The sequence below is a fragment of the Tupaia chinensis genome, unplaced genomic scaffold (genome assembly GCF_000334495.1).
Source record: "Tupaia chinensis unplaced genomic scaffold, TupChi_1.0 Scaffold000597_1, whole genome shotgun sequence".
NCBI classification, from domain to species: domain Eukaryota; kingdom Metazoa; phylum Chordata; class Mammalia; order Scandentia; family Tupaiidae; genus Tupaia; species Tupaia belangeri.
The window spans coordinates 1,931,360-1,955,752 of NW_006160114.1; the positions used below are offsets into that span (position 1 = coordinate 1,931,360).

At 40.9% G+C, this 24,393-nt stretch overlaps 1 protein-coding gene across 8 annotated transcripts in view; it reads left to right on the forward strand.

The window, feature by feature from the left end:
• Positions 1 to 8,969: 8,969 nt before the first annotated feature.
• The window catches only part of TEX26 (testis expressed 26), a 38,498-nt gene continuing 23,074 nt past the window's right edge, over positions 8,970 to 24,393 (forward strand). Inside the window, exons 1-4 of one of the 8 annotated variants that reach the window (XM_027775701.1) lie at positions 9,039 to 9,114; positions 13,483 to 13,660; positions 16,167 to 16,248; positions 21,946 to 22,108. In XM_027775701.1, the coding sequence (XP_027631502.1) occupies positions 13,618 to 13,660; positions 16,167 to 16,248; positions 21,946 to 22,108 (288 nt within the window). In that variant the 5' untranslated portion in view covers positions 9,039 to 9,114; positions 13,483 to 13,617. Of the gene's footprint in view, positions 9,115 to 9,138; positions 9,452 to 10,285; positions 10,386 to 10,436; positions 10,466 to 13,482; positions 13,661 to 16,163; positions 16,249 to 21,945; positions 22,109 to 24,393 lie in introns of those variants that run through there. The other 7 variants (XM_006158429.2, XM_006158430.3, XM_006158431.3 and 4 more) reach the window with 7 other exon arrangements.

Sequence of the window (24,393 nt, forward strand, 5' to 3'; positions counted from 1 at the left end):
GACAATGGGGGAGGAGGATGGGACATAGCAGAGGGTGGGGGATGGGGAATCAAGGATGGCAAAACAAAAGGCAAGATATGCAGGACACAAGAATTGGAAAATTATTTGCTGAGAACATGTATGTTGATGTGCTTGATTGAGCCAATGCACAGGGTATTTTGGATGGAAAATTCATTTGTGTGTTGTGATGGTGTATACTGAATTAATGTAGAAAATGAATAAATTTTAAAAAATTAATAAAATAAAACAAAAAAAAAAGAAAGTCTAGGAAGGGACGGAGCTTGTTCATTTCTAACAAGTCCTAGGTGATGACATGCTGTTGGACCTTGAACCACAAGCAAGGTTCTAGATCCATCCATCTCAAATTTTGTGAATCACCTGAGGATCTTGTTAGAAATGCAAAATCTCAGGCCCCACCTGAGTTACTGAATAAGAGTCATGTTTTCACAGATGCCCAGATACAACGTGCATACTCAGATTAGGGAGCAGTTCTTTAGTACCTCTGTCTTCTCCGGGCCAAGGCCCCATCTGGTCCCTCCTGTAGTTGCTTCTCTCTCCCCGATCTTTACCCTTGGCCTGGGAACTTGGTTACTTCTCTCGCATTTTAAGTAATAATTCTCTGTACCTGACCTACTCCTTGTCCTCCACCTAGAGGCAGCTCTCTTCTTTTAACAATCAAAATTTGAGTGCTCTGTACTGTGCTCTGTCTTTTCACCCTTACCACTCATCCCTGTCTGTACCACCTTACATCATGCCCCCTGTGTGTGTGGTGTATATGCATGCAGAAAGAAATTCATTGTAATAGTTTTAATAGAAACAACTAATTAATATAAAAACATTCAATACAACTATTTTCAGTTGTTTTGGATCAATTCAAAACTCCATAAAAGGCATATAAGCAACATGGATGGTTTTAATTTCTGAATAATTAATCTGGTAGGATGATGTGAAATTTTGTTTCTTCTTCTGAAAAAGGAGGCCAGGATTTGCTTAAATTTCCTACCTGGCTTGAACAAAACATTATGTAAGTGTGTGTGCATGCCCAAAATCCCAAGAAAAGAAGAGAGAAGAAGGGATTGCAGCGTGGCCATGGCTCCCTAGAGGTGATTTCTCACTTTTTTTTTTCTCTCTCTGTCTCTCTCCAGTAAGCACATCTCTGGCTCGCCCAAGTAATCCCACCCCCCCAATTACAAGGAAAAAAAAAAAAAAAAAAACACAAAGACTGCTAGACCAAAAGAAAGAGAGAGATTCATTGTTGGAGATTTCAACACCCCACTCTCACCGTTGGGTAGATCATCTAGACAAAAATCAAACAAAGAGACACTGAAGTTAAATTATACCATAAACCAAATAGACTTAATAAAGTTTGTTGAATGTGTCACCAGCAACCACAGAATATATATTGTTTTCAGCTGTACAAGGAATAGTCCCTAAGATTTACCACATAGTAGAGCATAAAACAAGCCTCTATAGATTTAAAATAACATAAATTATATATAGCATCTTCTCTGATCACAATGGAATTAAACTGGGCATCAAGAACTTCAGGGTCAGTCCCATCATTTTTTGGTTAAGGGAGCCAGATTCCACACAACTGTGGTTCAAATCCTGGCCCTGGGAGCTTGAAAAACATATTGGGTGCTTGTGTGTGTATGCTCCCACATCCCACTGGGATGGAGAAATGGAGAAGAAGAGATTTTATTGTGATCATTTCTCATTATGAGATTGCTCTCTCTACCTCTGTGTCTCTCTCTGTTGAGTGCATATACCCTCCAGGAATTAAAAAAAAAAAGAAAAAGCACAGGAGCAATTAGATGGCATGGTGTTTAAGGTGCTGGATCCCACATGGCCAACTACATGAACAAGAGTATTTCAAGAGTCTCAGACCTAGGGACTTAAAAAACATGCCAGGTATGAGTGCATAGGAGTGCCTATAATCCCAAGAGGAGAATGGAGGAGAAGAGATTACAACGTGCCCATTTCCCATGGAATCTGACTTATAACTTTCCCTCTCTCTCTCTCCAGTGAGCATATTTGCCCTATAGCAAAAAACGAAACTAGAAACAAAATATACATAAATATATGCAAAGTAAGCAACTATTTTGAAACTTGAGAAAATTAAAAATAAATTTTAAACTTCTTGAAAAAAATCATAATTAAAATACAATACTCCCAAATCTTAGGGATATGGCAAAAGGAGTACTAGAGGGAAGTTTATAGCAATTAGTGTTCAAGGAAAAGAAAGATAGCACATAAACAACTTGATGATGCATTTCAAAGAAATGGAAAAGCAAGAACAAGTGAAACCAAAAGTACTAGAATAAAAGAAATAATAAAAACAAGAGCAGAAATAAATAAAATAGAGAACAAAAAAGCAATACAAAAAAATCAACAAAATAAAAAGCTGGTTTTCTTGAGAGATTGAACAAAATTGACAATTACTTAGGCTAAGAAAAATAGACTCAGATAAAATCAGAACAGAAAAGGAGACATTACAACAGGTATCACAGAAATATGAATTATGATTAGGGAATACTATGAGCAACTATATGCCAACAAACTGGAAAACCTAGAATAGATGGACAAATTTTTGGACAAGGAATAAATAGAAAGCCTAAATAGACCAATAACAAGTAATGAGAATGAATCATTAGTAGTCTCCTAACGAAGAAAAGTCCAGGTTTAGGTGGATTAATTGCTGAATTCTACAAATCTTTTAGAGAAGAATAAACATCAGTTCTCCTCAAATTATTTCAAAAGATCCAAGTGAAAGAGATCCTCTCAAACTCATTTTACAAAACCACCATCACCTTAGTAACAACAGCAGATAAGAAAACAACAAAAAATTGCAGACCAATATCCCTGATGACTATAGATGCAAAAATCCTGAACAAAATGCTACCAAACTGAACCCAACAATACATTGAAAAGATTATACCTTATGACCAAGAAGAATTTATCCCATAATACAATATGCAAAATAGTAAATCTAATACAACACATTAACCGAAGAAAAGACAAAAGTCACGTAATTATGTCAATTATCACAGAAAAGGTATGTGATAAAATACAACATCCTTTTGTGAATATGACCCTCTTTTTTTTTTTTTTTTTTTTTTTTAGGAGTTTTTGCTATAGGGAGCGTGCGCTTGCCAGAAAGACAGAGAGAAACAGAGAGACAGAAGTCCCAGAGGGGATGGCCATGCCGCAATCCCTTCTCTTCCATTCTCCTCCCGGGATCTTGGGCACGCACGCACACGCGCCCAGCGTGAGTTTAAGCCACTGGGTCCAGGACTCGAACCACGGTTGACCACATGGGAGTCCAGCGACATAATCATTACACTAACTGTTGGTCCCTGTGAATATGACTCTTAACAGAAAAGGCATGAAGGAACATGTCTTAACACAATAAAGGCCATATATGACAAAGCCCACAGCTAACATAATACTGAATGGGGAAAAGTTCAAAGCTTTCCTGTGTAAAATTGGGACAAGAGAGGAAGTCCACTTTCCCTGCTCCTTTTCAACATAGTACTGAAATTCCTCTTCAATGCAACCAGACAAAAGAATGAAATAAAAGGCATTCAGACTGGAAAGGAAGAAGTTAATTCATCCCTATTTGCAGACAACATGATTATATACTGAGAAATACCTAAATAACCTACCTCAAAACTCTTAGGTGTAATAAATTAATTCAGGAAAGCCATAGTTTACAAAAGCTACATACAAAAGCTTTAGCAATCTTTATACATTAACAGTGAAAGGAATAAGACAGAAATGAAATGAAAAATACATCCTGCTTACCACAGTCATACACAAACATGAAATATCAAAGAATAAACCTAACCAAGGAAGTAAAAGATCTCTATCTATGAACATTATTAGAAAAACTGAAACAAGAAATTGAAAAAGATGCAAAGCAATACAAAGACATCCCTTGTTTACTGAATGAAAGAAACAGTATAGTTAAAATGTTGATATTTTGGGGCCAGCAGGTGGCGTGGTGGTTAAGGTGCTGGACACTCCCATGTGGCTGACCACAGTTCGAGTCCTGGACCTAGTAGCTTGCTTTCTAACTTTCCCTCTCCTTTCTATTTCTTTCTTTCTCTCTGGTTAAATTAAAATAAATGAATGAATATATAAAATTAAAATAAATAATTCTTAAAAAAAATTTTTTTGGAGAGGTTTTTTTCTATAGGGCACTTGTGTGGGCCAGAAAGACAAAGAAAGACAAAGAGACACAAAGTGAGAAATCACCTCCGGGGGGCGGGGGTGGCCACACCTCAATCCCTTCTCCTCCATTCTTTCAGGATTTGGGGCATGCATGCACACCCGCTGGGCGTGAATTTAAGCCACTGGGGTCGGGACCGTGGCCATCAGGTTTGGGACTGCATGGGAGTCCAAGAACATAGCCATTACGCCAACTGCTGGTCTCACTTTAGAAAATATTTTTAAAAATAATAAATAAAATGATATTTGCCAAAGTGAAATTCAATGTGATTCTTATCAAAATACCAGTGACATTTTGCATAGAACTAGAAAAAATAATCATAAAATTTGTCTGGAATCACAAAAGACCCCATATCACCAAAGTAATACTATGCAAAAAGAATAAAGTTGAAGGCATCTCACTATCTAATTTCAAAATATATGTAACAAAGTCATAATAACCAAAACAGCATAGTACTGGTCCAAAACAGATACACAAAACAATGTAACAGAATTTTCAAACTCTAGGAAGAAACCTAACATCATATAACCAACTGATATTTGACAATTATCACAGAACAATTCAGTAGAGAAAAGACCGTTTTTTCAATTCAGTTGCTGAGAAAACTTGGTTATCCACTTGCAGAAGAGTAAGATTAGACCTCAATTTCTCACTATTTACAAACATTAACTCAAAATGGATTAAAAACTTTAATACAGGGGATCAGCAAGTGGTGTGATGGTTAAAGCGCTGGAGTCCCACATAGCTGACCACAGTTCAAGTTCTGAACCTTGTGGCTTGCTCTCTCACTTGATCCCTTTCTTTCTCTCTTTCTTTCTCTTATAAGTGCACATGCCCTATAAAAAATTTAAATAACAACAATAATAACAATAAAAATAAAATAAATAATTCTTAAAGAAAAAAAAAAAACTTTAACACAAAGTCCAAAACTTTAAAAACTACTTGAAGAAAATGCAAGGAAAACAATCAAGATATTGGAGTAGGCAAAGATTTCTTAAATAAGATCCTAAGGGACCAGCAGATGGCATAAGGATTATGTCGCTGGATTCCCACATAGTCAACCATAATTTCAGTCCTGGACCCGCTGCTTAAAACTCACCCTGGGAGCATGTGCGTGTGTGCCCAAAATCCAGAGAGGAGAATAGAGGAGAAGGGATTGTGGGTGGTCACCCTCCCCAGGGGGGGTGACTTCTTGCTGTCTCTCTTTGTCCGTCTTTGTCTTTTTTTGTCTCTCTGGCAAGCACACATGCCCTATAGCAAAAATCTCTCTAAAAAAGAAAAAATAATTTTTAAAAAATCCCTAGTGCACAGGTAACAAGATCAAAAATAGAAAAGTGGGGTTACATCAAGCACAGCAAATAAATGAAAAGATAATCTGTAGAATGTGAGACAGTATTTGCATACTATACTTCAGATAAGGATTGATAACCAAAATACATATGGAACTTAAACAGCTCATCTACAAAAAACTAATAATTCAATTAAAAGATGGGCAATTGATCTGAACAGACAACCCTCAAAGGAGGACATCCAAATGGCTACAAAGCATATGAAAAATGTTCAACATGTCTTATCATAAGGGAAATGCAAATCAAATCCATGATGAGATATCATCTCACCTCAGTCAGAACAGCTGTGATCAAAACAAAATGAAACAGAAAACAAACAAAGAATAACAAGTACTAGTGAGATTGCAGAGAAAAGGGAACCCTCTGCACTTCTGGTGGGGACATGAATTTATGCAGTAACCATAGAAAACTCTGTGGAGTTTTCTCAAAAAAGTAAAATAAATAAAAAATTGAACTACTGAATAACCTAGTTATCCCATCCTTGGATATTTCTTCAGAGGATAGAAACCTCTCTGTCAGAGAGATACTTGTATATTCATGTCTGTTGCAGCATTATTCACAATAGCCACAGTAAGGCATGGAATCAATGGAAGTATCCAACAACCAAAGAATAGATTAAGAAAATATGGCACATATGCACAAAGGAATATTACTTAACCATAAAAAAATCAATGATATCCTATCATTTGACATAAAGTGGACAAACCTACAAGATTTAATACCAAGCAAATTAAGCCAGGCTATGAAAGACAAACACTGTATATCCCTGCTTAACACATATCAAATGTCTGTACTCTATGGCAGGAACTGACAGACTCAGTGGCAGAGAAGGAGAGAGAGAAACAGATGCCAGAAACTGAATGGGGTGGGTAGGGATGGTGGGAGGGTTTGAGAGAAAATGATTGACACAAGAATACATGTAAACAAGTGGAATAGGTTGTGGAATTGTGTACCACAGCAGAGTAAAAAATGTCACTGACAATTCAATATGCATTTCAAAAGAAAATTAGAACTATTACAGAATGCGCACAACATAATGTAATGTTCAACATCAAATAACATGAATATGTCTATATCCTTGATTTGATTATTACACACTGAATGCTTCAAAAAACATATGGTACCTCACAAAGACATACAATGATTATATGTAAACCAGAAGTCATAATAAAATAAGAATGGAAATCAGAATATCAATAAGACAAAAGAGCAAGAATTAGATTTGTAATTAATAATTTATAAGTTATAATTTATAAGTTACTGTTAGGATGAGGTAGGTACTAGTATCCTCATCTTACAGATAAGGAACTGAGGTTCAGGGGAGGGTCTGTTTTACTATAAGAGCCCCCAGGGGGAACCAGCAGTTAGCGTAATGGCTATGTTGCTGGACTCCCACGTAGTTGACTGCGGTTCGCGTCCCGGACCCGGTGGCTTAAAACTCACGCCGGGCGCGTGTGCGCGCGTGCCCAAGATCCCGAGAGGAGAATGGAGGAGAAGGGATTGCGGCGTGACCAACCCCCTGGGGGTTGATTTCTCGCTTTCTGTCTCTATGTTTCTCTCTGTCTGTCTGGCGCGAGCGCACGCGCCCTATAGCAAAAAATCTCTCCAAAAAAAAAAAAAAAAAAAGAGCCCCCAGGTAGGAAGGAAGGATGAGATCTTCTAGCTTGATTCAGTGCATACTGTCAGCATTTTGAAGCTTGACTAAGATGAGACAAATGTAAGATATTAATAAAAATTCACTTTTAAAATTCTATATACTCACTGCTCTATTTTAAAAATATATTTATCTTAAATTATGCTATGCTAATTAGCTTTCCTATTTCCAGACAGTAATTTGTTATTGGGTGCTACTTTCTTCATTTAGATGCCACTACCAAATCCTAATTTAGTCTCATTCCTTTTAATAACATCAACAGAAATCTATGTCTTCTAATGTGTTTCATCAGTCATTACTTCAAAATTTGAGGGTCTAAATAGTGTCATGATCATGCCATTATATTAGTAGAATTCTGCCCTCCAGAAAGTCTAGCTTAACTCCGTTTTTAAGAATGGTCTTGAGGGACCAGCAGTTGGCATAATGGCTGTGTCGCTGGACTCCCACGTAGTCGCCCGTGCTTCAAGTCCCAGACCCGGTGGTTTAAACTCACACTGGGCTCATGTGCGTAAGTACCCAACAGGAGAATGGAGGGGAAAGGACTGTGGCGTGGCCATCCCCTCTGGGGGGTGATTTTTCACTGCCTCTCTGTCTTTCTGGTGACCTATAGGAAAAACCTCTCAAAAAAAAAAAGTACTTGAATATTTGGGCTCCTTACTTTGATGCTCTTTATCTCCTTTGATAAATGTCTACTTTATCCCACTTCCTTATTCACCTAGAGTCCTATGTTAGAAAAACCCCTTTCAGTATGAAGAACAGTTACAAATTGCTTTTCAGACCTATTGCCAACCATCTCTAATGTGTATTTCCTGTCTTCTCTTCCCCCACCCCCCACTCTCAGGCAGGTGGGTAAGAGCTGTGCTCTAATTTGAAAGCATTCAATAGTGGCTAAGCACCTACTATTTGTCAAATTACCAGGTAGTTCTCAGGATAAGAAGACGAATGGTCCTACTCATCCCCTGAAAAATCTTACATGAAGTGAAAGACACAGCTTCATCTACAGGGTAGATGGGGCCAGCAGGTGGCCTGTGGTTAAGGGTGTTGGACTCCCACATGGCTGACTACCCTTGGATCCTGGAGCTGGAGGCTTGCTTCCTCACTTTTTCCTATCTCTCTTGTATGCTCTGTTCCCCTCTAGTCAAATTTTTAAAATAAATAAAATTAAATAAAATAATTCTTTTTTAAAAAAATCTACACGGGTAGAAACAATCGATGATCACAAATTCCCATGGTTGGTGCCAGGAACATGGAAATTTGTGAAGGAAGTGTCCCAAATGTCCCTGTCACTTCTGTTTCACTTTTCACCCCCTACTCCTCTCCTAATTCTCAGCACACAATTATTTCAGAAGCTGCTTCTTGTTCTGTCTACACCAGATGCCTTGTGATTTGTCCTCTCGCTTAGTTCCTATTTACTGTGAAGACCAGTGACAACGCTGCCCCCACTTGCTTAAACTGAAAGTTATGAAGGGGAGAAGATGCACTGCTGAATGTCTGACTCCGCTTTCTCTCCAGTCTCCTTCCCCTTTTCGCTCCTCTTCCAAGTATACCCGGCAAAGGTTGGGTAAGCTCACTGCAAGAATTACGCAAATACCCGAAAGTAAGGGACCCATAGGATCAGAACCACGGCTTTTTGCTTTCTGCACCCCATCTGGGTGGCGGACTTGGCTAAACACCCCGCCCCGCGGGCATGCTGGGGTTCCAGCAGAGAGGCTGGGAACCCGATCCGCATTGACGCGTCACAAAAGGGCTGCGCTGGGAACCGCAGTAGCACCAAGTCCAGCCAGAGCTCCGCCACGACTGCGTCCTCTCCTTCAGCCGCATGGCACAGCCTGACCCCAAGACCCGAATCCCCTCTCCATGTGGCCACAAGCTCCGGCCAAGTAAGACAGCGCATCCTGCGGGTCTTTGGGGCGGGCTGAGGTCTTTCCCGGGAAACCCATCGTACTGAACAAATGGCGCTTGTCTTTGAAGACGTTGCTTCAGTCCCAGGACGGACTCCACTGAAGGAGAGACAGAGAGACTAACTTTGCCCCCTTTCCAACCTTTCCATACTCACGGCCAAGCGCTTCTCCTTAAAACGCAAGTGCTTTAAACACACAGCGAAATGCCTGGCTAGAAGGGGATGGGAAAGGATGGACTTGAGCCTTTCCAAGGGGAACAGAGCCAAACATAAAGATGTGCAGAAGTCAGGAAAGTTCTAAGGAGAGCAGGTTCTGTGTGAGTCCTCATCCCTATGCGGGTTCTGGGAACCAGCCAAGGGAGGGTGTGTGGGGGGGTGGGGGCGAGCTCAAAATGCGGGCCAAGCAGTCTGCAGAGACAAGGGCCCTCCACCTGTCTGTAGCAGAGGCTGGGAGCGCTGGCGTTCAGCTGCTGCTTCCAAGCTGGGCTGATTTTTCTTTCCAAGAAATTGTGTATTTAACAGATGTAGGACTTTGAATCCTAGTTCTGCATGCAGATGCAGGTTTACCGGCTCAGCTTTTCGTGTCTGCGGAGGGAGAGTCACTCTAGCTGTGAGCCCAATGGCAAGATTACTGTGTAGTCAGCTCCATCCAGGCCTTTCTTATAATAGCCTATTGCTGTTGTCTAGCTGGGGAATTGTGGTTCCGCGGTGGCCACAGAGCAGGGAGGCATTGTGAAAGAACAAATTTCCTAGGATTGTGTTCCGACAAGATGAATGAAAGGCATGTTTTCATTCCATGCGTGTTTTAAGCCAAGAATTAAAACAAAGATGAATGAAAGGCATGTTTTCATTCCATGAGTGCTTTTGTAAACCAAGAATTAAAACTGAAAATATTAATTAGTACAGAAAATATTGAACACGTTCAGTTTCTATATAATGACAACACGAGCAGTAGCAGCAGAGGAAGGAGAAATTCCTCAGGAAAATGTTGGAGTTTCTGAGATTTATCTTTCTAGGTTTGTATCCTCTGCCAGGGTGACCACATGCTGCCACAAGTCTTCAAGTGCTGAGTAAAGGCTCAGTGACTCTCTAATCTTTATCTGTAACTTGGACTTTCCTCCTAATTATCAGACCTAAAGGACTAACAGTTTCATTTGGATGGTGCAGTCTTCCAACTCAACATCTGCCAAATTATACCTTGTCCTCCTCAAACTGGACGTGGAGAGCTCGGGACGGTCCCCACTGCTCAAGGTAGAAGGGAAGGCAGTTCCTGGCCACCTCAGTGTGATCACCAGGTCTCTTTGGTTTGCCCTCCAAAGTGCTTCCCCTGAGTGAGTTTGATTCCCTGCCTTCATCCTTGGGTTTCTGATAGCCACTCTGTGCTACTCCAGCAAACTAAATCTGGCTGCTTCTATTCACAGTCAGTGAAACAAATCACCTTCCAAAAGCTCAGCATAAGTCACTGCGGAGTGGCCACAGCACGCCAGTCTCTGCCTCCCTCACCTTCTTCTCCCATGTCAAATCTACCTCTGCTTCTCTCTTATAAGAACGATTGTAATTACCTTCAGGGTTCCCAAGTGTAATCCAGGATGATTCCTTCATCTCAGATCCTTAAGTGCACGCACAAAGACCACTCTTCCAAATAAGTTCATATTCACAGATTCTGGGGTTTAGGATGTAAGTGTACCTCCTTGGGGACCATTACTGAGTACATTATAAGTGCTTTGCCTTTATCAACACCTTTAATCCTCAAAACAACACAAGGTCGAAATGATTAGCTACTATTAATACCTGCCTTATCTATCAGGTTATAGTGAGAATAAAACAATATATGTAAAATAAAACAATATATGTAAAACAATACTTCACAAAGTGTAACATAATATACAATGTAACACTCTTTTTTTTTTTTTTTTGAGAGATTTTCACTGTAGGGCGCGTGCACTCGCCAGACAGACAGAGACATAGAGACAGAAAGCGAGAAATCATCCCCCAGGGGGGATGGTCACGCCACAATCCCTTCTCCTCCATTCTCCTCTCGGGATCTTGGGCACGCACGCACACGCGCCTGGCGTGAGTTTTAAGCCACCGGGTCCGGGACACGAACCGCGGTCGACTACGTGGGAGTCCAGCGACATAGACATTACGCTACACTAACTGCTGGTTCCCTACAATGTAACACTCTTGAAGCTATATCATATATTTAATAATCATGACAACCCCAGTGGGTCATCAAGCTTTGCAGAATGAGACTTTAGGACATGGCAGTCAAAGACACTTCACGTCCTGCCATTAGCCATGTCTTCATTAGCCGCTTGCTTTAGTCACACTGGCCACTTGTCTGGTCTCGGACTCTCACGCCCCGTGCTACTTCCCCTGTACAAGGCCTCAGTCTTTGTCCTCTTGTGTTTCCCTGTCAGACTCCTACTAAATTTAACCCCAGGTCAGATGCCACCTCTTGTATGAAGTCCTTCCTGCACTCACCCTTGCTGCCACATCCTCTCGTTCAGCAGAAACAATCACACCTTTGTTTTGTTTTTGTTTTTGTTTTTGTTTTTGTTTTGAGAGATTTTTGCTATAGGTCAGGTGAGCTCATCAGAGAGACAGAAAGTGGGAAATTAACCCCAGAGAGACAGCCATGCTGCAATCCCTTCTCTTCCTTTCTCATCTCAGGATCTTGGGCATGTATGCACGTGCTCCTGCGGTGAGTTTTAAGCCACTGGGTCTGGGATTCAGACCACAATCAGCCATCTGGGAGCCCAACAACACTTGATAAGATTGTTCCTATTAGAGGCCTTGCTTAATTTCAAAATGACTGCAGTCTTGAACCTCAAGTTGGCCTGCCTCAAAACTATCAGGAAGGCAGAATCTCAAGAGAGATGGGCTTGCAGTGACAGAGAAAGACGCTGCTAGACTTTCCAACCCAAATGAAACGAAGCAGTGACTCACAGGAATCACACCAGAAAGACTTGTTTTTTAGAAATTTTTTTTGTTGTTTATAATTATTTATTTTATTTTATTTATTCATTCATTTTAATTTGACCAGAGAGAAACACACACACACAGAGGAAGGCACTGATGAGAAAGCAAGCCGCCAAGTCCGAGACTCAAACCATGGTCAGCCATGTGGAAGTGTCCAGTGCCTCAACCATCGTGCCACCTGCTGGTCCCCCAGAAACAGGAATTTGGAATATTGAGATTATAGACTTTTTTAACTTTTAAAATAATTATTTAATTTTATTTACTATTATTATTTAATCTGCTATAGGGCATGTGCACTCACCAGAGAGAAAGTGAGAAAGTAAGCCACTTACTTGAAGTCTAAAACTCTACCATAGTTGGCCAAGTGGGAGTCCAGCACCTTAACCGCCATGCCACCTTCTGGTCCCATGACTATAGACTTTTAAATAAACATTTCTGATAATGAAGAGAATTACTTCCAGACATATTTTGCTTTCACAAGTATGGTTAATGGAGGTTAAAAAAAAATCATAGAAATTACAGACCTGCTAGGAAGGATTGAAATAAGAAAAATTGTTAGACACCGAATTGCAGGGAAATGTCCTGAGAGTCATGTGTCCATCTGATCTGACAGTCATCCAGCAGGAGGTAGTGGTGGTGGTTCAGATTAGGGAGTAAAGGGAGAACCAAATACACACTAAGCTAAGGTAAGGCAAGAAGAGGGAAGCCCTGTGGCCTCAGGGCCTGGAGGCAGCTAGGCCTTTGGCTCCTATTGCTGCAGACACCTGACATAGGCACTTAGCAATCCCTGGCTGCCAGCTGCTCGCCCCAGTCTGTCCTCAGACAGGGAAAGGCCGTAGGCTCAGTGAGGCAGGCACATCTTGCTCACCCATGTGGCTGACTGGGAAGTGCTGCTAGGGTACTCTTCTGCCAGGGATTATAAAGCATATCTGGCCTAACAGGAAAGTATTCTGGGTCAGGTGAGCATTGTCCCACTGAGGAAAAAGAGGGCAAAGTGATGGTGGGTGTCTGTAGAGAATCCCTCCTGATCCTTTCAAAAGTCTAACTCAGAGGCTGAACGCAGGTTAAAGAAAGCTTAGGGAGGCCAGCAGCTGGCGTGGTGGTTAAGGGTGCTGGACTGCCACATGGCTGACTGTGGTTCAAGTCCCAGACCTGGCAGCTTGCTTTCTATTTCTCTGTCCCTCTCTGGTCAAATTTAAGTAAATAAAGTTAAATAATATAATTCTTTTTAAAAAAGGTTTAGGAGCACCATGCCTCATAGTTTCTTCCCTCTTATTCTCCACACTTGAAAACTTTTTTTAAAGAATATTTAATTCTGCTATTGGGATAAAATTCTTTAAAGCATAAGTGATTCCCTCTAAAACAGGACTATGAAAAGAGAGTGTCACCTCTAGTGAAGCAGGGTTAGAGTAGACACAGAGAGCCATGGAAGCAAAGGTCCAGAATGGGACACACAAGGCACGCAGGCCAGTTCTCTGACCGGAGAGGCTTCTAGACGGAGATGAAACCTGACCCACCGAGAAGACAGAAGGGAACAATCTCAGGTGAGCAGATCTGGCTGCCTGGCCGCATCTGTGGAATTAAAATTAAAAACAAGACCTGGTTGGGAGAGATGAGGAGATAAACATTAAGAAGTTCACAGAGACAAAGGAGAAAGTTTACAGAGGACGAAAACCCTACATGTTTCTCCAGAGGGCTCAAATACTAGGCAGTGACATGTAACTTTTAAGATTGTTGGAAAGATGAAGAAAAATACTTTGTAGCAATTAATTTTTTTCCTTTTCTCATGACAGAGTGCATCCATGCATGAGAGAGCGAGAGAAAGAGACCTAGAGAGAGAGACAGGGAGAGAGGAGCACCCTTTCCAGGGTCTAGTCATACCATGATCCCCTTCCTCCACCTCTCTAGCCCATTGGATCCTGGGGGCGTGTGTGCTCCCCAGGAAGACAGAGAAAGACAGAGAGACAGAAAGTGAGAAATCACCCCCCAGGGGTGATTTCATTCTCCTCTCGGGATCTTGGGCACGCACGCACATGCGCCTGGCATGAGTCTAAGCCACTGGGTCCAAGACTCGAACCACAGTCGACTACATGGGAGTATACAACGACATAACCATTATGCCAACTGCTGGTCCCATTGGGCAAGGGATTCTAACTGCAGTTGCCACGTGGGATTTGACTTCTCTTAGCAGCTTCACTGCTGTGTGAGCCAGCCCATTAGAGCAATTGTAATAGGATACACAAGTGGGAAAAAATACCGGCAATAGAGTGGGTAGGGACGAGGCCCAGCACTGTTTATTCAGCAATTAGAGACATTTCAACTCGTGTTCTTGCAAAATGTAAAAAGCAACAGCTAAGTGTTCAGGTATAAAGAATGAGAAAATGATTGAAATTTACATTAAACCATATATCTCCAAGAAGTTGGTGGTACTTTGATGACCGTGGGAGGTTAGGGTAGGCAAATGTGTAGGCAGCACAGTTATTGTTGCTGGGGTCTACCTAATGGTCAGTTCTCCTTGGCTTCCTTCTGGAGCCATCAATAGCAGGTGCTATAGGTAACCTCTCCATCCTCTGAATCACTTTCTTGGTCTGACTTTACACCTGCCACATGTTCCTGGTCTTCTCTTCACCTCACTGACTTTTTCGGCCCTTCCCTGGCTGCTCCTGCTTTGACATTGGAGTGTCCCAGGCTTCCGCCTTGGGACTTCTCCTCTATGTCCACCTCCTCCGTTGTTTATCTCAACCACTCTTACAGCTTTAAATAGCATCTGTGCTGCTGTTAGGAAGAGTGAATTAGAGCTGCACTAGAAGAGTTGGAGGATTTATCCAGAACATCATTAGTAACAAATAGAAGAAAGTGTCATATGAGCCCATTTTTATAAAGCGAAGTGGCAGAAACTAACTCAGTGTGTCTGTGTATTCAGTTATGTACTGTTTACATAAGCCGGGGTGTGACTGCATCCACATGTGTGCAAGTATGGAAAGACAGAAACACAATGATTAATATGAACTCCTTGGAAGGCTAGATGGGGGGGAAATGATGACAAGAGTGAAGTACAGGAAGGAAAAAGGAAGGTCCAGGGTAAAACTTGACACACCTGACAGGGTTCCCTGTGTGTAAAAGCACTCCATGTGTGTCTAGGTGTATCTGATCAAATTCATGGTAACTTGGTCAGTAAAACATAGTAATGGGTCTCTTAGCTGATAGTGTTTCAAATGAGCTACTTTCTTCTTTATATTTTTTGTATAGTTTGAATTCTTTAAAATCACATGTATGAATGGATGCTCAGGAAAAATAATAGACCTGTTTTGTTTTATTTTGGAAGGAAATCAAGGTAATTCAGTTGAGTTTCCCCCTCTTTGAGATTAGAGACCATACATTTGGCTGTTCTTCCTTCAGACTCTAAAGTTAAACTACTATCCAAAATGTTTTTTTCTCTTGCAAAATTAAATTGTTAAAACATCATTTAATCAAAATACTCAGATTTGTTACATTTAAATGTTTTATGGGGATCAGCATAATGATTACATTGCTGGACTCCCAAGTAGCTGAGTCTTGGACCTAGCAGCTTGAAACTCATATCAGGCACGTGTGTGTGCATGCACAAAATCCCAAGAGGAGAAAAGAGGAGAAGGGATTGCACCATGGCCATGCTCCCTGGTGGGGGGTGACTTCTCGTTTTCTGTCTCTCTCTGTGTCTCTCTGGCAAGTGCATTAGCCCTATAGCAAAAATCTCTCTCTTTAAACAAAAAACCCTGCCTTATAGGCTGGCCCTGTACCGTGGCCATTAAGTGCTGTGGATTGAAAACTAGATGCCAACGGCCAACCAGAGTTTGAATCGTGGCCCCAGTGGCTTGTAAAACATACCGGGCACATGTACATGCATGCCTCAAATCTAATGGGATGGAGAAATGGAAGGGCATTGCAGTGTGACCACTCTCCATTGAGTTCTTTCTGTCTGCCTGTCTGTCTGTCTGTCTTTGGTGAGTGTATACGCCCTCTGGCAATTAGAAAGAAATAAACCAAACTGCTATATTGTATTTTCAGCAGGTGACACTAACTGGGATTCCTATGCTACCACGATGAAGACTGCATTCACACCAAAAACAGCGGCAGTGCGGGCTTTAGTTCGGTAGGTCCCAAATGATATATATTTTTTAACCAGCTCAATTGTCTTTTATTATTCAGCATCCAAAAGAAATAGAGTAATTAAAGAAGGCTTATAGAACCAGACTCAGGTAGGGACTACTGCATGCACAGCTCTTCTGCCTCAAACAGTATCCAAACCTACGGGGAAACAGAAACTCACCATGCCGGTTCTTCATGTTCGCAATAGGCCCAGTACATGGGTTAATGGGATTGTGCTACCTAAACAGTATGAACTGATTTTATTCCTCAATATGAGGGGTGTCTTCCAAATGTTTATAGAAAATGCTAATTGTGAGCAAACTATACATGGGTTTCAAAATATTTTTACACAAGAATAAATTCATACCTTTTTTGTGTGTATGCGGGGGCTTTGTTTTTGCCACAGAGCCCGTGTTCTCCTGGGAGAGAGACAGCGAGAGAACAAAAGAGAGAAAGTGAGAAATCACCCCCCCTAGGGGTAATGGCCCTGTGCAGCCTCTTCATTTTCTCCTTGGGATTTTGTGAATGTACGCACACAAACACACTGTGATTTTCTTTCTTGCTTGCATTCTTCCTTCCTTCCTTCCTTCCTTTCTTTCTTTTTTTTTGGTGGGGGGGAGAGGTTTTGGTTATAAGGTGTATGAGCTCACCAGAAAGACAGAGAGAGACAGAGAGAAAAAGTGAGAAATAACCCCTCAGGGGGAACGGCCATGGCATAGTCCCTTCTCCTCCATTCTCCTCCCAGGATCTTGGGCACGCACGCACATGCACCCTGCATGAGTTTGAGCCACTGGGTCTGGGACTTGGACCATGGTTGACTACTTGGGAATCCAGTAATGTAGCCATTACACCATCTGCTGATCCCACACACTGCGATTTCCAAACTGCTAGGTGTGGGACTTGAACTGTGGTCAGCCATGTAGGAGTTCAGCACTTGATCCACCATGCCAACTGCTGGCCCCTAATAAATTCATGCTTTAATTACACTTTTTCCATGGTCTTTGAAGTTCTGTTGTATACCATGTGTAGGCAATGACCAGTGAGCGAATGGATGAGTAGATACATTAATGGCTATGATTACTATTACTACACTAGCGTTGGAAGCTGAAAGATGGCCACAGTCCCCCTAGCCTTACCCCCGTACCCCCAGTTATTTTAATTGCGGCAGCAGCTTCTTCTCCAATCCCACCTGAGCTGAGGGCAGTGGTGGTTTCTACACATCTGTTGCCTTTTTAAGCTTATCAGTAGGTGACAGAGAGTGGGATTAGGGAAACCCCATCATCTTTTGCTACATCACTAGTAAGGCATAAAATCAGCATAGACAGTTGCCGGGTTTTGCTCTGTGAATGATTTCCATTAAAGAGAATCTTTTCATCCCATAAGTTCAAGTTATTGAGAAATCCAATGGAGTATTGGCAAAATCATGTCAGGCAGAAAGAGATTCTAACCTCAGCTCCCCGCTCTACCCTTATTATCTCTGCTGCCTTAGACAAGGTACAACCGTACGGGCTCAGTTTCACCATTGGTAAACTGCACTTGATGACACCTGCCTAGGTGGCTGTTCTGAGGACACAAAGCACTAGTCCAGTGACTAGCACAAAGAAGTAGCTCAGTATTTCTCATTCATTTCCTTCTAGCATTGCACATGAAGGATTTCCAAACGTGCAAAGTGACAAGGTCCCTGATTTCTGAGTTACTGACTACCCCACTGGTCCTATTACCTCCCTTAACGGAAAACTTCATCATCTCACGGTCATGAGGATGCTGGCGTCACAGACATCACAGTTGTCTGAAGAAGAAACATTTGGATGAAAGATCAAAACAAATAGATACATAGGGAGTCTAAATCAGTGGTCTTCAAGTTCAAATCTTTTCGAAGTTCTCATAAAAATTTTAACATAATTTTTTTTTTGAGAGGTTTTTGCTATGGGGCACATGCACTCACCAGAAAGACAGAGAGAGACAGAGAAACAGAAAGCGAGAAGCCACCCCCACCACCACCCCCTCCGGGGGATGGCCATGCCACAATCCCTTCTGCTCCATTCTCCTCTCGGGATCTTGGGCACGCACGCACACGCACCTGGAGTAAGTTTAAGTCACCGGGTCTGGGATTCAAACTGCAGTCGACTACATGGGAATCCAGTTCATTACACCATCTGCTGGTCCCTCAACATAAATCTAAACAGTTGCAAATGATTAAACTTTCAGTCCATCTCAAATATTGACATTTTAAAATAAAACTTTAAAATACAGCCATCTCTAAATGCCACAGCAAATGAATACTCACAGTGCTCCTTTATTTATTTATTTATTTATTTGAGAGGTTTTTGTTTTGGTTTTTTTTCGCTATAGGGCGCGTGCGCTCGCCAGACAGAGAGAGAGAGACATAGAGACAGAAAGCGAGAAATCACCCCCCAGGGGGGATGGTCACGCCACAATCCCTTCTCCTCCATTCTCCTCTCGTGATCTTGGGCATGCACGCACACGCGCCCAGCGTGAGTTCTAAGCCACCGGGTCCGGGACGCGAACCGCGGTCGACTACCTGGGAGACCAGCGACATAGCCATTACTCTAACTGCTGGTTCCCAGTGCTCCTTTATTTTTATTGTTTATCTGTTTATTTCATGAATGAGAGAGTGAGGGGAGGATAGAGAAAGACACAGAGAGATAGGGACAGAGACAACTCCCCCAAAAGGGCTCTGTGCCCAACTTCAGGCAGCTCTGGATCATGGGCATGCATGTGCCCAGGGAAGTCCCTGAGCGTGAACCCCAAACATTGCCTGTGGGTCAATTTCTCAAAAAGTGCCTTTAACCACTGTCCCACCGGCACCAAGAACTTTTAAAAAAATACTCAAATGAACTTTTCTATCATTTATTTTAGTCCTGTTCCTTTCTGAACTTTTCTTCACCCTTCCTTTTCTCCATAGGATTTTTCCCTGTTGTAATATATTTTGTTTGAAAGTTGTCTATTAATCACTCTATTATACTTCTTTGTAACTATTTGTGTATATTAATTGAAATTAATTTTAAACATGTTATGCGACCTTAAGTACTGAATTATTGCAATTATTTTTTTAATACACAATTGCTCAAAGCGATAAAATTGTAACATTTGTAATATTACAAATGTTAATCGTTGCTAAATACAAAAAGAAAATTTTTTGGAACCTCATCTTAATGAGATAAATGGGCTGTTTTGTTTCTAATTAGTTCGTATATCCAGTTTCGAGGGTTGTTATTTTTAGAATGACACTGTGTTCAGTTTTATCGGTTCCTCTTTTAAAATTGATAGATGCTAGTGTTGAGAAACTTTGTTCTATAAATAAGCAGATGTGAGTGAAAGGAGTTTTAGTACAGCAGTGTCATTCAATACTCTGAACTCTTCCTGAGTTATATGCCAGAAATCACAAGGTGATTTTTACTGACCAGCTGGCTGACATCTTGGTTCGGTATTCCTTCAGTTTTACTGAAAGCAAGTAATAAAATAATTTTTCATCTGGTTATTGAGTTATTTCTTAGAGCAATTTCTGAGACATATACTGAAAAGGCAAGCTTAACAAATGACTACTAAATTACATCTGTTATTCACTCAGAGGCAACTTGTTTAATAGTATATACTCTAAAAAGACTTGGCAAATAGAAACAATAATTTTAATAAATATTTCTGATATACTTTCTTTTTTGGTACAGACTTTTGTTGTTACATATTTTAGATATATTTTTTATTAAAATCTTGGTGCTAAAGCTATACCTGATACAATTTATGCCATTTTTACCTAGTTGGTAAAATCAGTCCTTGTTATCAAACCAATGAGCAAAATTAGATTTATTTTCTTTCAAAATGAGATGTAACCACAGGTCAAATAAGTGTTAATATATGTTTTCAGTAATATTATGAAAACTACTTAAAAATAAATTATATAGTGAATATTTTAGGGAAGATTATTAAAAGTAGACAGAAGAGGGGAACCAGCAGTTAGTGAAAGGGCTATGTCGCTGAACTCCCATGTAATTGACTGTGATTCGAATCCCGGACCTGGTGGCTTAAACTCACGCCGGGTGCATGTGCGTGCATGCCCAAGATCCTGAGAGGAGAGTGGAGGAGAAGGGATTGTGGTGTGGCCATCCCCCCTGGGGGGTGATTTCTCGCTTTCTATCTCTCTGTCTCTCGCTGTCTTTCTGGCGAGCACACACGCCCTATAGCAAAAACCTTTCAAAAAAAAAAAAATAAAAGTAGACAAAAGAGAGGCCAGCAGGTGGTAGAGTGCTTTAGGCCTTGGACTCCCACATGGCCAAAAACTGTTGGACTCCCTGACCTGGTGGCTTGAAAATCACATGGGGAGCATGTGCATGCATGCCCAGAACCATGAGAGGAGAATGGAGGAGAAGGGATTGTGGTGTGTCCTATGGGGGAAGTGAGTTCTCACTTTAAGTCTCTGTCTCTCTAAGGTAAACACACATGCCCTATGGCAAAAAGATAAAATAAATAAAATAAGTATGAAAAGATTCAGGTCTAATCTGACTCGTTATAGTCAATAAAGTGTATAGCTCAAAATGTAAGTTATTTGTGAAGTGAGGTGTTTGATAAGAAAAATATAATGTTCCTCAGTTAAATATGTTATCATGTTTGTGTAATGTTGACTTGACTTCTGGGAATAAATAATCACATATAAAAACAGCAACAATTTTATTAGACAGTAAATTGAGCATTTACTATACATTTAATAAAAGACAGTCATATGTAGTTAAAATGAATTGATCTGGCAAGACTTCCTTTCATTTATTGTTAAATGTCTTACAACACAGAATAAAGACTGGCTGCAGTGGAGTAAATATTTCATCATGTGATTGGATTAAAAGAAGATTCAAATATGTTATTGAATTATGTACACAAAAACTGAAAAAAAAAGATTTTTCTGTATCACTTTTATCCAGTGAATGCTTAAAAACTTGGTAGTCCCAGAAGATATTCCAGTTATATTATCCTTAAAGCAATCAGCATCACCCATCTGCACTGCTTCATCTACTCTCTCACTTCCTTGCCAGTGAATGATACATCCTAGGGAGTAAGGGGAGGGGATGAAAAAATAGAAAAAAAATGCTTGTCTTTAAACACGTGAGGAAAGGAGTTATCTTAAACATTCTACATTCTCTGCTCTCCTCTCTGAGGCCTCTCATCTTCAAAGAGGGACAAACATTTTGTAATTTTTTTTTTTTTTTGGAGACTTTTTTTGTTATAGGGCGTGTGTGCTTGCCAGAAAGACAAAGAGAGACAGAGATAGAAAGCGAGAAATCACCCCCCGGGGGGATGGCCACGCCACAATCCCTTCTCCTCCATTCTCCTCTCAGGATCTTGGACACGCACGCACACAAGCCTGGCATGAGTTTAAGTCACTGGGTCCGGGACTCGAACCGCACTCAACTACATGGGAGTCCAAGCAACATAGCCATTACACCAACTGCTAGTCCCAGATCGTTATTCTTTTTTATTTCATGATAGGCCTCCTGTACTATTGTTAAGAACTATCCTGAGATACAAGATTATTTCTTTTCATGGGAACCTGGAAATTAAATTGTTTCTGCAAACAAGTCTTAAACCTGTCGATCTTTAAAATAAAACGTAACAAGTAAAATGATTTGGTGTGTACTGTTGCAAGGTTTGGCATTTTATCTCCCACTCTGATTTTATTATTTTTTTGCAGTCAAAAAGGCATCCGAAGATTAGGATACACATATTCACTTAGTGATCCTATTTCCAATCAGACACACTACAATGATGAGTATGTGTGGAAATCATGTGCTAATGATTTTATCAAAACTGGGACGTCAAGAGGAAATGGGAGCCATAAATCACACTTCAATCAAGTAAGACAATGTCTACATATCATATCTGTTGAATTTAATACAATCCATAGAAATGATCCTTTGAATATGTGGCAAAGATCCTTCGTCTTCTATAGTCCTGGGGTAAATGGTCCTTAGATTGTTTGCTGTCTACCTTTTCACATTTATTTCTAACTACTTCTCCATTCCCTCAGGATTTTTTAAAAGTAGAAATGAAATCCATATAATATAAAATTAAGCATTTTCATCTAAATAATACACTGGGATTTAATTCAATCGTGTTAATGTGAAATTACCACGTCTGTCTTGTTCCAAACGTTTTCATCATCCTAGAAGGAAACCTCATACCCATTAAGTAGTTTCCCTCTCTCTCCTGTCCCCAAACCCCGGCAACTGCCAATATGCTTTTGATCTCTATGTATTTATCTAGTCTGGATATTTTATAGGTGGAATCATACAATAGGTGACCTTTTGTGTCACGTTGTAGCAAATATCAGCACTTCGTTCCTTCACGTGGTTAAGTAATACAGTATTGAAGTACAGACAACAATTTCTTCATCCATGTATTTGTTGATGGACATTTAGGCTGTTTCTACTTTTTGAGTATTGTGACTAGTGCTGCAATGACCTAGCATGTACAAGTACGTGAGTTGGTATTACGTCTTGTGCACTCTCAGACCTACACGCCTGCTATTCTGTTGCTTCTATCTAGAATGCACTTTTTGGTCCACCAAGAAAAAGCCTATATTTTTTCAAGGCTCAGCTTAAAGAGAGCCTTCTCTGATTCTCTTCTACCCAGGATGGAAGTAATTGATCCTTCCTCTGTGTTTTCTTGGCACTGTGTACCCCTCTCTCATCATAAAAGACAATGCTCCACTGTGCTAAAGCATTTCATTTATAAGCCTGCCACGTGGGATGGAGCCACCTGCAATGGAGCCTCCCAGGATGGAGCCACCTGGTTGCATTTGATAGATAACAAAGTGGTAGGATGGACAAGATTCGATGACTAAAAGGATATGAAAGATAATGAAGAGAGAAGTATGATGGTCACATTTCTGACTTGGACAAAGAGGTGTATGCTGATGCTGTTTCTTGAGCTGGAACATGGTGGAGGAGTTGGTGGAGATGGCATATAGGAAAACGCAAGTTCATCTGAAGACATGTTGGTTGAGGATATGTCCAGCAGGCAGCTGAATATGCTAAAAACAGAGCTAAAAACAGAGGTCTGGTGCTCATCCGAAAGAGATAAACTGGAGATGTAGGACTTAAGAGTCATTAGAATCCATATACACACATCCCATTCAACTTAATTTCTCATGGTACCCATTCATTATAACCTTTTAACCTCAAACATTTTCCTTAAAAAAATTTAAGAGAGATTTTTGCTATAAGGCACATGAGATTGCCAGAAAGAGACAGAGAAACAGAAAGTGAGATATCATCCCCCCTCCAAGGTGGGGTGGGGGGGAGGCCACACCACAATCCCTTCTCCTCCATGCTCCTCTCAGGATCTTGGGCATGCGTGTACACACACCCAGGATGAATTTTAAGCCTACAGGTCCAGGACTTGAACTGACCGACTATGTGGGAGTCCAGCAAAATAACCATTACTCCATATGCTGGTCCTCTTCCTTAAAATTTTAAAATTTATGTAAAAGAATTGATTGCACTGTTATATTGTGTATGTGTATATATATGTATATACACATGCACATATATATGTATGTATGCATACATATACAAACACACAAGTGCATGCTTTTCCCTTCCTCTAAATACTGTTGAAGGCTCACACTCAATGAGAGCTAGCATGGCAAATTCTCCTGTCCTCAGCCAATGAGAGCCAGCATGGCAAACTGTCTTGTGTGCTTTCAGCCAATGAGAGATAGTGAGGCAGACAGGACTGACTGTATGCTCTCAGCCAATGAATGTTTGCTTGGCAGACTACAGACCCTATTAATCTAGGCATTGAGCAACAACAGCAGCTAACATCACACAAAGAGAAACCACTATAGATTATTTGCCTCTTACACTCTAGTCAAGGGATCTAACTTGTGCCTGAATCTCTGAGTCCAGCTGCCATTTTAAGAGTGGGGATAGAGAAACTAGTTAAACAGTAGTATGAGTGTGCAGTCAACAAAAGCCAGACAGTGGAAACTGCTGCACATCGAACAGCCTCTTCAATGGATATATTCTATTAGACAAATTCTAAGGGGAAGATGGGAATCAAGAGGTAACCTGCAGGCTTAAGACTTAAGAGACAAATTTGAGACAGTGAATACACATAACTGTTTTGAGGAATTTCA